Raw genomic sequence first — 14094 nt, 5'->3', positions numbered from 1 at the left:
AGAATGTCAATAATTCTCTAATCTATCTTGTTATTCACATTGTTTATAGATATGCCCTGCCACTGTGCGTCATTCACTGCACACCAATGGTGTGACTTGTTTTTACTCTAAGACCAATGAAATTAGTCTTCTCGATGTCCTCTATCTATAGAGCGGTATATTTGAAATAAATCAGAGCTCATTTTCTTTGCCTTCTGATCTGGAGTTCTCTGTTCCCGTCCTGCTCACAGCGACATCTGGTGACCCCTCGTGGAATTGCAGCGTCGGCCGAAGCCCCGAACCACAGCGTCTTGCGGGGGGGCTTTGCTGCGCAGCTCCACGCCAGTAGCCTGGAGGCTCTGGCCGGACACCTTTGGCCTCCTGAGAGAGGTAACGCTGAAACCGTGGGCCTTCCGGAGAAGGCTTGGTCCTGTCTGGACCGCGGGTTGGCTCTTAGAAGCCGAGAACTGAGTGGGACGGTTTTCCCTGAACTAGTGGACTGTCTGTCTCTTGAAGTGGACGTCTGCTAAGGGAGGGTTTCCTAACAATGGGGAACCAGCCATCTACAGCTGAACGGGTGGTCTTGACTGCTTGGCAAGGCTGGGCCCCACAATTGGGTATCCAGGTCTCGGATGATGCCTTCATCAGGCTCCTGAGTTGGGCTCGGGACCACGGATTCCCTGCAGACCTTAGTTTGGCCTTTGATCGTAAGGTCTGGAATGAGTTGGGCCGGTGCCTCATGAAGAAAGTGAGGAAGGGGGACGCTACAGCGTCTGCTCTGTTTGCGATCTGGGGATGCATTTATAGGGCCTTGCCTCGTAAGTCCCCCAGGAGCAGTGACTCCGAATGGGGGTTCTCGGGAACTGAAGATACCGTTTCGATATGCAGCGGTGTCTCGGGAATCAGTGGGCGGCAGGCGGGCGGGGCGGTGCCCAGGCCCGGCACGGCGCAGAGTGGGTCTGTGAGAGACGATGGGACGCCCCGCGGACTCTACATGTCGCCGGGAACTCCTGCTAAGCCCGAGTATTCCCGTCCCGTGACTACGTTCAGCCGAGATCTTTGCCGACAGATCGGCCGCTGATTGCGCAGCAGTCTGTGCCACAGCCGACTGCGCAGGCGCGTTCTACTGTGGGCGCGGTGCCGATGGTTCGACCACCTTTCAGGTGGAGGTGGGGGTGCCTTTGTCGCAACCATCGGCTTCGGTACATCCGACACTGCAGGGCTTGTTGGGGGCTGTCCCGCCTTCGCCGCGACAGCCTGGAGCCCGTCCGGGCTTGGAGCAGACGGCTCCGTTGGTTCAGCCATTGCTGGCCCCCTTTCCGGACTGCAGGTGGGGGCAGGGGCGGTGCAGCCCCCCGGCTCCTTCTCTGTTGACTATGGCGCCTGCGCAGATGTGTGGGTCCCGCCCCCAAGCATCGCCGAGATCGGGGATGGACTCTTTGACCCACCCGCTGGCACGCCCCCCGCCGCCTGGGGGGGCCCCGGTTCTGCCGACGGGGCGAGCGCAGTTGCCTCCTGGCCTGCCCCATGGCGCGCCGGATACACCGGCTGACTTGATTTCTTTCACGGTGCCGGCGTCAGTCGGGCAGCAGCATGTGCTGGGTGGCACCTCCATGACGTCTTCGGGTCGGCCCTCTGGGGGACGGACTTCTGTGTCGGGGGAGGGATCAGCCCCCGCCCCATCTGCCAGGGCGCCACCCCGGCCGGCCGCGGGGCTCGTCGCTTCGCCCGCTGCCCCGCCCGCTGCGGCGGCGACAGCATCGCCTCTGTCCCTCGTTTCGCCCGCCGCTCCAGCTGCAGTGTCGCGGGCTCCGGCTGATCCCTTCCTGCCGCCGCCTGCGATTGGACGATCCACCGAGGTGCCGGTCGCGGCTCCGCTCCCCGCCCCGCCACCGGCGGCTGCCCCCTCCTTCTCGGGGGCTGCGGGCTCGGAAGCTGCGTCCAGTTCTTCTGTCTTGCGGTCAACAGCCGCTTCGCCGGCCTCACTGCCTCCCGTCAGCCCGCCTGCCCGTGCGGATCGCAGGCTGTCCTGCTTGCCCCCCTCCCAGGGGGCTGGCAGTGACAGTGAGGATCTCTCCTGCCCCACTCCGCCGAGGGGGCGTGACCGAATGTCGGAACGTCGGCACCGCCGGGGGGAACAGGCGTCTCAGAGAGAGCTGTGGACGCTGTCTCCCTGTCGAGTGTCTGTGCGGCCGATAAACCCCCGCCGCTTCTGGGAGGCGCTCAGACAACGGGCTTTGGAGGCTGGTGACTGGGATCTGATAGAGCGGGTGGGGAAACCTGGGGGGGGTGTGTCTTGAACCCGCAGCTCCAGGGGAAAGAGACCGTAGCTACTGGTCAGTTGGTTCCTCTGGCCTCTCCGGAGGTGGCACAAAGGGATGAGGGCGAAGAGGCATCATCACAATCTAAGCTTCAGGTCCTTCCCGTGCACAAAGCAGTCCCGAATTCAGGGCAGCAGGATAGGCACGAGGTGATAGCCTGGAAGGTTGTGCAGGATTTGCAGGATAAGGTGGCAAAATATGGGTTGGGCTCTGCTCCATTGATGCAGGTTCTAAGAGTGATAAACACTGACCTGCTGGCTCCCTATGATATTAAACATCTGGCCTCTGTGTTGTTTCAACCTGTGCAGTTTGGCGTCTTTATGAACAACTGGAGGAGGTTGGCCGAGAGGGTTGCGATTGAGAACGCGCATTACCCTCAGACAGACCCTGGATTCTGTGCGGGGGTGGATGCGCTCATGGGGCAGAATGCCTTTGCCAATCCTGATGTTCAGGCTACTTGGCACCCCATCATCCTTGAGCAGGCCCAGAAGGTGGGCTTTGCTGCCTTGATGAAAACTATGGAGACGGCCGCTCCTAGGCAACGATATGTGAAAATAGTACAGGGAGCCAAGGAATTGTTCTTGTCATTTGTTGAAAGGCTTGCAGCTGCTTTGGAAAAGCAGATCGAGGATGAAAATTTAAGGCAGGTCTTGCGCAAGACTTTGGCAAGGGAGAATGCAAATGAAGACTGCAGGGAAATTATAAATGCGTTGCCAGGTGACCCATCGTTGACAGACATGGTCGAAGCTTGTTCCAAGGTTGGTACGGTGGACCATAAGATGTCTGTCCTGGCAGCAACCTTGCAGGCAGGCATGCCATCCTCTGGGACTGGTCGACGCAAGAAGGGAAAAAAGAAGGGCAAGCAGGTACAGGGGGCAAAAGTGGGGAAAGGGACAGACTCTAACCTTTTGTGTTCCAGGTGTGGGAAACCAGGCCATTTCGCAAACAAATGCAAGTCCACTTACCATGCTAATGGTAAGCGTTTGACGGGCTCGGGAAACGGGGGCAAGAGCGCACAGGGGAACTGCGCGCTGACACAAGTGGTCCCCCAGGGCACGGCACCAGTACGGGGTGTCTCAGCCAACTCAGTGCCAGCACCCGTGGCTCTGCCTGGGTGGATGTACACACCGCAGCAGCAGTCATCTTAAATTCTAGTAAGGTGCATAAGGTTCCTCTGAATGCATTCGGGCCTTTAGGCCATGGATTGAGTGCATTGTTGGTGGGACGATCTAGTGCTACCCTTTTGGGAATCTTTGTGCACCCGGGTGTCATTGATTCTGATTTTACGGACCAAATTTGTGCCATGGTTTCCATGCCCTCCCCCTATTCCGGCAGGGACCTGCATTGCTCAGCTTGTGCCTTTCCAGTCATGTGTTCCCAGGGCAGATCAATGGACACGCGGGAATGGTGGTTTTGGATCCACTGGACCACTGCAGATCTTCTGGTCTGCTGTCATTTCTGCCGACCGTCCGCAAATGACGTGCTCCGTGATTCTACCAGGTGCCAGTCCGCCTTCGATTCAGCTGCAAGGTTTGATCGACACCGGAGCCGACGTGACAGTCATCGCCTCTTCTGTGTGGCCTCCTAAGTGGCCTTTGGACTCTGTGGGAGCAGCCCTTGAAGGGTTGGGGGGTGCGGCACAGACATTTCTGAGTCGGCAGGCCGTGTTGATCAAAAATCCAGAAGGGCAGAGCGCTAAGGTTCGGCCCTATGTTACTGCAGCTCCAATCACTCTTTGGGGGCGGGATGTGCTGGCAGCCTGGGGGTACAGATCGGGACGGGTTTTTGCTAGGGGTCACTGCGCAGAAGGGCGCAGAATATCCTATGCTGCCTTTACGGTGGCTGGTGACCAGACCTGTCTGGGAGAACCAGTGGCCCCTACCACATGAAAAGTTAGTCACCCTTCATGATTTAGTTCAAGATCAGCTTCGCCAGGGACACATTGAACCTTCTACCAGTCCCTGGAACACTCCTGTTTTTGTTATTAAGAAAAAGTCAGGGAAGTGGAGGCTATTACAGGACCTCCGGAAGGTTAATGCAGTCATGGAGAGTATGGGGGCATTGCAGCCTGGTATGCCCTCACCTACCACGCTCCCCGCGGGATGGAAAATCTTAATTGTTGATCTGAAGGATTGTTTCTTTACCATCCCGTTGCATCCTGATGACAGGCCAAAGTTTGCCTTTACCGTGCCTGCCATCAACAATGCTGAGTCTGTACAGAGATATCAATGGAAAGTTTTGCCACAGGGCTGCAAGAACAGTCCGACTATTTGTCAATGGTATGTGGCTCAGGCCTTGTCTGGAGTCCACGAGCAGTTCCCTGACGTGTATTGTTATCATTATATGGATGACATCCTGGTGGCGGCACCCACTCAGGAGGAACTGCTGAAGGTAAAGCCTCAGTTGTTCGCCGCCTTGCATTCACATGGACTACAAGTGGCTCCAGAAAAGGTTCAAAGCCATCCTCCTTGGAAGTACCTAGGAGTCAAAATTCTTGAACGAACTATTCAGCATCAAGAGGTGCAATTCCCAAAGTCTATCACGACCCTGAATGATGCTCAGAAATTGCTTGGGGTCGTCAATTGGTTACGTCCCTATTTGGGACTGACTACAGAGCGGATGTCCCCTCTGTTCAACCTTTTAAAGGGGGACCCAGATTTGAATTCACCTCGGAAATTGACTCCTGAAGCGCGACAAGCGTTGGAGGAGGTCCAACAGGCTTTGTCTGCTCGTCAAGTTTATAGGGTAGACCCTTCCATTGATATCACTGTTTTCATTACCTGTCCAGACAGTCATCCCACAGGTGTCATTGGCCAATGGAATGACAAATGGCCTGATCCTTTGCACATCATGGAATGGGTCTTTTTACCCCATCAATTGAAAAAGACAGCATCTTTGCTGCTTGATTTATTTGCCCAGTTGATAATCAAATGCCGTTATCGGTGTTTGCAGCTGATGGCAGCTGATCCCGCGAGGATCGTTCTTCCAGTGGAGTGGAACACTTTTGAATGGTATTTCATTAACAGTGCTTCCTTGCAAAGTGCGCTGCAAAATTTTCCAGGGCAAATTGTTTACCATCTGCCCAGTCATAAATTACTGCAACTGGCAAAAACAACCAATCTGTCCTTAAGACCAAAAAACAGTCGAGTGCCGGTGCGGGGACCCACCGTCTTTACTGACGGTTCGGGGAAAACGGGAAAGGCCATTGTGACCTGGAAGGATGAGTCTGGATGGCAAGTGTTGGAAGGCCATGTGTCCGGTTCAGCTCAATTGGTTGAACTGAAAGCTGTTGCAATGGCGTTTCAGAGATTTTTCTCAGATGCCTTTGAACTTGGTCACTGACTCTGCTTGTGTTGCAGACATAACCCAGCGGTTGGACTGCTCACTGCTGAAAGAGGTCAACAATGCAGTTTTGTTTCAATTGTTGAGAGCTTTGTGGTGCGCAATTCAGGCCCGGGTTCATCCGTACTACATCTTGCACATTCGGAGTCACACCACTTTACCAGGTTTTATCACAGAGGGTAACGCCAGGGCTGACAGGTTAGCCAACCCGGCATGGGTGGCGCCTCAGCCTGACAGAACTGCGCAAGCCAAGGCATCACATGATTTCTTTCATCAAAGTGCACATACTCTGCAGAAGCAATTCGATCTGACGTCAACCGAAGCTCGTGACATTGTCAGTTCTTGTGCTGTCTGTCATGGGTTTGCTGCGCCTTTACCGGCGGGGGTGAACCCCAGAGGCCTAAAGGCCTTGCAGCTTTGGCAAACGGATGTCACTCACATTGCCGAGTTTGGTCGACTCAAGTATGTGCACGTGTCTATTGACACCTTCTCCTCCTCCATGTGGGCATCTGCTCACACCGGGGAGAAGGGTCGTGATGTGATTGCCCATTGGAGAATGGCTTTTGCAGTTTTGGGAATACCTTCAAGTGTGAAGACTGACAATGGCCCTGCCTATGTCTCACAGAAGACGCGTCAGTTTTTACGCTTGTGGGGAATCTCTCACAAGTTTGGCATTCCACATTCACCAACTGGTCAAGCCATCGTTGAACGTGCTCATGGTACTCTAAAGCGCGTTCTGGAAAAACAAAAAGGGGGAATGCCTGGAGAGACCCCACACAGTAAGTTGGAGAAAGCTTTATATACAATCAACCATTTGACAGTGCTGAAAAATTCAGAGATTCCTGTTATCCTGAATCATTTTCTTTCATTGCATCCAGCGGGTGAGGCTCATTTGCCCCGAGCAAAGGTCTGGGTGCGGGACCTTGCCACAAACAAGTGGGAAGGCCCGTGCGACCTCATCACTTGGGGCCGCGGGTATGCATGTGTCTCCACAGGTACCGGGGTACGATGGATACCTGCAAAGTGTGTGTGCCCTGACCTGCGACAGCAGAAACAGAAGGTGGTCAGGAGACGGTCTTCAGACAGTGACCATGGTGCTGACCACCCATCACGGTCTTCAGACGAAGACCAAGACATCGACCATCAGCCAGCTGGTCCCTCCACAAGCGGAGAGTGAACATTTGTTTAGTTTCTGGAAACAGACTGTTGACGAGTTAGGCTGCCTGTGTAACACGCAGACTAACAATGCTTTGGAGTTGGTGATGGGTTTCTTGAAATTAGTAGTTAAGTTGATAGCAAGTTATAATGTAAGAATAAGTGGAAATCTCTTTGACTGAACTGAGCTGATGTTTGATGGGGTTTCGATTGTCAACTGATAAACCTCGGAGCTGTGTTTGTCCTCTTTCCTGCAAGGGGCCCCGCAGGAAGATGACGGGCACTGCCTCCTTCTTTAAACAAAAAGGGGGAAATGTGGATATTCTCAGCTCAGTCAGAGAGAAAGAGAAAGGTTTTCTAACCAGGCAAGAGCCTGGGAAACAGTTGGGAAAGAATGTCAATAATTCTCTAATCTATCTTGTTATTCACATTGCTTATAGATATGCCCTGCCACTGTGCGTCATTCACTGCACACCAATGGTGTGACATGTTTTTACTCTAAGACCAATGAAATTAGTCTTCTCTATGTCCTCTATCTATAGAGCGGTATATTTGAAATAAATCAGAGCTCATTTTCTTTGCCTTCTGATCTGGAGTTCTCTGTTCCCGTCCTGCTCGACAGCAACAAAATCACATCACTAATTTTTGCCCTCCTGTTTCTCTTTTCTCTCTCAGTGCCTGCAAGGCCTGGATTTTCTTCACTCGAACCTCGTGATCCACCGAGATGTGAAGAGCAGCAACATCCTTCTCAGAACCGACGGCTCTGTCAAGCTGGGTCAGTGTATTCTTGGTCAGGTGCAGCATTCCAGGGATGTGGGCTGTGGGGCTGCTTTGAGTGACTGCCAGCTCCCCAGAAATGGTGCTGGTGGCAGTGCAGGGAACCCTGCCACAAACTGTGGTCACAGTTGCAACATGCACAGAAGAATGACAAGGAACAAGGAGTCAAGAGTGGTGTTGCTCTGTGTATGTCCCTTCCAGAGGGAGGGAGCTACAAATCTAAAGCTTCAGAAAAATAAAAGGCTGGAGGTAGTCTAAAAAATGAGGGTTTTTTTTTGAAGTGGCCAATTCCATATTTCCTTGTCTAAAGCCCTGAGGAAACAGAGCGTGGACAGTTCTCCAGGAGACTCAACAGCACATTCTTAGACTGAGAGTGGGGAATTCTTTTGCTTGATTTCCTAACTTGAGCTGGCTTTCATGGTTTGTTTTTTTCTCCACAGCTGACTCTGGCCTCTTTGCTCAGCTCAGCCCTGAGCAGAGTCGACGGAGCTCAGTGGCCAGCACTTCTGGGTGGATGGCGCCTGAAGTGGTGACAGGTCAACCATATGGCCCCAAAGTGGACATATGGTCTCTTGGAATCGTGGGCATCAAAATGGTGGAACGAGAAGTTCCTTACTGGAATAAAACTCTTTTGGTAAGGTGCAAATACTCACTGATCCTGCTTGTCTTTCTCACCTGTCCCATGGTCAGTGTGCCATTGGACAAAATCCCATTGCCATCTGCTGGCACCACTTCCACCAAGGTCCCCTTCTGAAAATGTCCCTGCAGCACATCAGCATCTGCTGTCGATTTGGTTGCATCAGAAGGGAAGAGAAAGGTAACCAGTTCAGAAACCTGCCATTTTGGCCTCCAGCCATGCCTGACATTTTTCACTTGCTTTTTGAACAATGTTGGAGCTCTGTCTCTGAAGAAAAGGAATTTTTCAGTGGAATGGTTGGATGTGTGATAAATATCCTTCAAAATGGAGATTGAATCTTCCTAGTTTCAATTTTAGAGAAAAAGAAAAAAGAAAAAAAGAAAATGGAAAAGGAAGAGGAAGAGAAAAGGGAAAAGAAAGAAAGAAAAAGTAAGAGAAAAATGGAAAAGAAGAGGAAAAGGAAGAGAAAAGAAAAAGAAAAAAAGGAAAAGGAAAAGGGAAAAAAAGACAGAAAAAAGAAAAAGAAAAAGAAAAAGAATAGAAAGAAAAAGGAGAAAAAAACACCAAAGCAATGCCCAAGCAAGTTCTGCTTGCTTTTCCTTTCATTTACCACAGCACATCAATTTTCCTCCAAACTATACCATCTTTTCCCAATCCTGTGGGTCTTCAAAACTTTCAAGCTTTCAAATCATCCGTACATTGTTCAGTCTTGCATGTGGGTGGCCTGGATAAGTTTAGGACATGTTTTTCTCCGACTGCAGTTAGAATTGTACACTAAACTCTTGGCTGTTTCTGGGTACTTTAACAAGTTGATGAGCTTGCAGCCGGGTGCCCGGGGCTGGGATCCAACGTGGGCGGTTGACGCCGGTGCTGTGTTCCTTTACCACAGGAGCAGGGCCATCCCTGGCTTGCACAGTTCTAAGGACAGTGAGGACTCCAGCTCCCCACCATGTCCAGTGGCTGAGCACAGCTGCAGAGAGACAGGATAAAACCCTCTTTGTGACCTTTGGGGGTGTGGGAAAGTGAAGGAATTTTTCCTCTGGGTTGAAGAAGAGATTAGCAAAGTCTCTTTGGTCACCATCTTTTTCAGTGCCACCAGCACAGAGCTGTCACTATTGTGGTGGGCATTTTCATGGAGACTCCCAGGCCTCCTTCCATTCTTAGTTCTATTTTAGATGGATTCTGCATCTGCATTTTTTTCAAGAGGAGAAAAAAAAAAAAAAAAAAAAAAACTTGATTATTTTTGTTTCATGGAAGCTGTGCTAAAGGGACCAACAAGCACTGCAAAGATTCCTTTCATGTAATAATCCTTGGAAATAGTATGGATAGAATAAACTCCCCCTTCCAAATAGCCTGTCAGGCTGGTGCAAATCCTCAGAGAAGTAAAACATGCTTTTGCTGATGTAGTTCCCACTAACTAAGTCAGTCAATGAAATCAGCTGCCAAGGCAAGATCTGCTGAATGCTGGAAAAGCTGTGGCTGCATCAGGGTTTGGGTTTTTGGTTGGTAAAGAAAAGTCATCTCTGGGTCTCTCCAGGGCAGTTTCTGCAGAGTGGAGCTTAAACAATGGGATCTGAGAGAGCAGTTACAGATGGGAAAGAAGCAGCTGGAGCCTTATGTTTCCTTTTTCCCCAGCCTCAACTCCTGATAGACATACGAGGGACACCAAAGCTGCAGCAGCCCAATCGATTCTCGCCTTGCCTGCGTGATTTCCTGAGCTGCTGCCTGCGGAGAAACGAGGCACAGCGCTGGTCTGCCAAGGAGCTCCTGCAGGTAAAATGCAAAGGGGCTGCAGGTGAAAGAGTGTCTGAGGGATGGGCTCCTGCTCCACTGAAGTGCAAGGCATCAGATGAGCCTCCTTCCTCCCGACCTCCACTCCTGGTGCTGTTCAAATGAAAACGGTGAGGAATTCCAGTCTGGGCTGGGCTGGGCTGGCAGGGCCCTGTGAAGGTCATCTGGTCCAAGAGTCCTGCAAAGAGCAGGGAGAGATCAGGTTGTTCAGAGCCCCTTCCCACCTGACCTGGAATGTTTGCCCTATCCCTACCCAGGATGGGGCACCTACCAGCTCTAAGGACAACCTATGCCAGTTTGGCACCATGCTCCAAGTAAACAAGTTCTTCCTTAGATCTAATCTGACTCAATCCCCATTTTATATTAGAAATATTATCCCATGTCCTATTGCAACGGAGCCTGTTAAAAAAGGTATTTCCTACTTCTTGAGAATCCCCTTTGAAATACTGGAACTCAGCAATGAAGTCTCCCTGGGGCCAGTTCTCCTCCAGGCTGAATAGCTCCAGGTCTCTCAGCCTGTCCTCAGAGGAGAGGTGCTCTGTCCTCTGTTTCTGTCACCCTGTTTTGTAATTTGGTGGGGTGTTCCGTTTTATCTAATGGCAAAAGAACTGAAGTAGAGCAATGCAGGGTACAGAGCCATGAAATGGTGGTGGAGGAACCCAAGGAAGCCAGTCCTGGCAGAGCAGTCTGGAGACATTTGGCTGTGGGCAGGAGGGGCTGTGGGGGGCTCACTGTGAGCCTCTGAGGGGCCCTGGTTTCTGCCCCCCACCCCACCCTTAGACGTTTCTTGCACGCAGACAGGGGCAGCTGAGAGGGACTTGTCCCAGCCCCATCTGCTGCCTGGCACGCTCAGGCAGAGGGGAACTGGCCCAGGCTTCCTGCCAGGCTGTGTGGCAGAGAGGGAACTGCAGCAGCCAGCGCCACTCGGCTGGCCCTGCTGGGAAGGAAGGTGCCATCCAGCACAGGAGGGGCAGGACATGGAAAGGTAGACACTGCTCTGTCTCCCTGTGGAAATTAGCACGGTGCCTGTCTCTCAAAGACAGGGACCTATGGGGTCATTGGAGTTTCCTGAAAGGAAGAAACCCCAGGGACAGAAAGCACCATGTCTAGAGCACTGGCAGGGCAAAAATCCCAGCTAGATGAAGACAACACAATAAAGAGATGAATGGGATTCTGGGCCAGGTTTGCCTGTGATGGCAAGGTCCAGCACAGGATGACAGGGGAGCAGATGTCCCCGTCACTCCTCTTTCTGGGTCTTTCTAAGTACCAGAGGAATCCTGATTGAGTCTGTGAAGCACTGAGCTTGGAAAGTCATGGTTCACTGTTCTTTGTTGTTTTGTTTTTTTTTTTTTCCTGTGGAAAGCATCCATTTGTAACATCAGCCAAGCCAGCGTCCAGCCTGGTACCACTCATCAACTCAGTGAAGAAGGAGAAGAAGAAGACAAGAATCTAACAGTCAAGATATTATCTCCATAACCAAGTTAGAGTAGGATGTAGAGTAGAACTCTAAAGTAGGATTATTGAGTTGTTTTGTAGTATAGGTTTATAGAGTAGGATTGGAATTAAATAAAGTTTCTGAAGCATCAACTCATTTGGAAGATTCCCCTCCTTCTGACCCCTTCAGAAAACTCAACATTTCCTTCTGAATTGCCAGTTGTTTTTTATTGGTGCTAAGACACGCTTATGGCTTCTTTGGTATGGTTTGTAAGTGGAGAAGGCTCTTCTTCATTCATCCTCTCCAGACCACACTGCCTTTGGAATACAGCCCACTGGTCCCTTTGGCACATCTGGGCACTTCTAGTTGAGGCAGAAATGGCAATGGCATTAGCAGGAAAAACCAAAGGGGGAGTGGGGAAGCCAAACCATCCTGTGCTGAGGCAGGCCTTCAGCTGTGACTCCAGAGCACTTGGGTGCCTGCCACTTGGATTTGTATCCCTAAGTGCAATGTCTTTGGCTGGAGGAGAGCCTTGCTCAGCTGAGAAAGCAGCAAGATCAGAGAGGGTGCTCTGAAAGGTCTCCTGCGGTGCAGAGCTGTCAGCGACTGTGAGGTGAGAGCGGGCCCGGCCTTGCCCGGGCTGGAGCCGCAGCAGAGCCCCGGCAGAGCCCGGAGCAGCCTGAGCCTCGGCAGAGGCAGGCTGCCAGGAGGCCCTTGTAGCTGCAGGAGGCAGCAGCCCGGCCCTGCGTGCCTCTTCCTGGTGTCATGAATGAGGTGCCATATGTCAAGTTCAATAAACTGCAAGATTTATACTTTAGCAGCAATTTTAATTGAGGTATAAAAAAATATAAAATAATAATAAAATCAAATATAATGAAGTAGTTACAAATAGAAATTTGGCAGTGGTTCTGATAAAGCATAAGCAAAACCAAGCAGGGGACGGGGAGGACCTCTCACCCTGCCGCATGTACAAAAGGCAAAAGAATCCAAGCACAACTTTTATACTGTATGCTAATACATATTCATCAATAGTTCCTGTAAATCTCCTCCCAGTTTTGATTCTTGAAGTCTACGTCACCATATTACACAGCGCATGTTCCCGTTGTTGCTGGGGGGTCTTCTGGACTCTTCAGGGGTCTTCTTGGATGAAGGCCGATGGTCTTCCTGGCTGTCCTCTGAATAACCTGGCAGGTTGCGCATGCACATGGAGCTTGGTGTTATATAAGTAAGCATTATGTTCCTGTTTTGGGTTCTCTATCTGGAATTATATCAACTTGTCTTCAAGGCTGTTCTTGCCTCAGAAGAAGTTGCCTGGACTTTTATTTGTCTCAATGTCGATTCCACTCTTGGAGGTTTTCCCAACTTTGTCCTTCCCAAGGCCGTTTGTGCTAAAATATCTCAATACTCCATCCTGGATCTTATGAACATCTGCGAACATCTGTTTTGTGATGCTAATGACATATCCCTTTCCCCTATTACTTTTTAACAAATATTTTCCAAAATATCAATATAGTTACAATTATTAGCACAAATCATCTTCATTTATCACATCTCTATCTGGCTGTGTTTGAAGGTAGAGGGTCAAAGCAAACTCCCTTGGTTCCTCCCTGAGCCCTGCCCAAGAGGAGGATGAAACCAGATGTTCCCGCACTAGAAGTTATGGTAGCTTGTTTATTCAACAGTATAAAATCTGGGCCCTCTCACAGCAAAGTTGGCAGCCTGGCCTGAGGGTGGGCGAACCACATAGGAATTCCCCGTTACTGGGAGTGCTTCTCCAATCCCTTGGTGTGACAGGGCATCCCCAGCTGACGTGTGTGTCAGGACAATGGTCAAGTATTAGGGTAACTGGTGATGTGTCTTTCTTCATCCCTACAGGCAATCTTTGTAGCAATAATCGGGTGCATTGCTTAGCTTATCCTTCTGTACTTCTTTGCTGCTTTGCCCTACAGGAAATGACACTTCTTCCTTAAGTTGGTGTGGGTGTCTTTGGTGCTGACCCTGCCAGCAAGCCATTCCCTTCAGAACTGGACTCGGTGGATCCCTTCCAACACAGAACACTCTGTGATTCTGTGATCACTTCTACAAAGTTTGCTCAGAATGACTTTCAGCTAAAACACTTGAAATTATTTGCTGAAATTAGAGTTGGTAGATAGTTCTTGTTGGTAAACAATGGAGGGAGAGAACAGCTTCATGTGGTTTTTTGGGGTGTTGCCCCAATTTTGTGGGTTCCTCCCTCCATTTTGAGATATCGCACCTCCCTTTTGGGGGTCTCCACCCAGCGACTTTGGCTTCACTCCTTCCACTTTGGGGCCCCCCTTTAATTGTGTGCACCCCATCCCCATGTTCCACACATGCCCAGCGTCCCCAGTGTGCACTGAATGGCCAGCAAGGGACTGGGAATGCTGGGACCCACAGTGATGTCAGTCATCCCTCCTGGTTACACACAGGACTCCTCGGCCCTTTTTGGGCTGCCCTGGAGTGCCAAGGCCACGGTGAGGAAATGTCTTTGCTGCCATGCTCTGCAGATCTTGCTTGGCTCATTATGGCCTCATGTCCCTGTGAAAAGAAGTGATACAGCACCAGCACCAATCTGTTTTCTCTCTAACTGGAAACAGCTATTCTGAAACAGTCTACAACAGCATTTCAGTTTACATAAC

The 14094-nt window shown here is 50.9% G+C and overlaps 2 protein-coding genes across 18 annotated transcripts in view; one reads left to right on the top strand and one right to left on the bottom strand.

Moving 5' to 3' along the window:
• Positions 1-14094, bottom strand: part of LOC128781674 (serine/threonine-protein kinase PAK 3-like) — a 170276-nt gene that overhangs the window by 33735 nt on the left and 122447 nt on the right. The gene's annotated exons all lie outside the window — the stretch shown is intronic.
• LOC128781686 (serine/threonine-protein kinase PAK 2-like) lies at positions 7383-11772 on the top strand. Its single transcript, XM_053931481.1, has 4 exons — positions 7383-7572; positions 8015-8208; positions 9847-9984; positions 11366-11772. Exons 2-4 carry the CDS (start codon positions 8089-8091, stop codon positions 11453-11455), a joined length of 348 nt encoding a protein of 115 aa, XP_053787456.1. The 5' UTR covers positions 7383-7572; positions 8015-8088; the 3' UTR covers positions 11456-11772.

The sequence above is a fragment of the Vidua chalybeata genome, chromosome Z (genome assembly GCF_026979565.1).
Source record: "Vidua chalybeata isolate OUT-0048 chromosome Z, bVidCha1 merged haplotype, whole genome shotgun sequence".
Classification (NCBI taxonomy): Eukaryota; Metazoa; Chordata; class Aves; order Passeriformes; family Viduidae; genus Vidua; species Vidua chalybeata.
The sequence above is the reverse complement of the archived record's forward strand: the minus strand, read 5'-3'. Positions and strand labels throughout refer to the sequence as shown.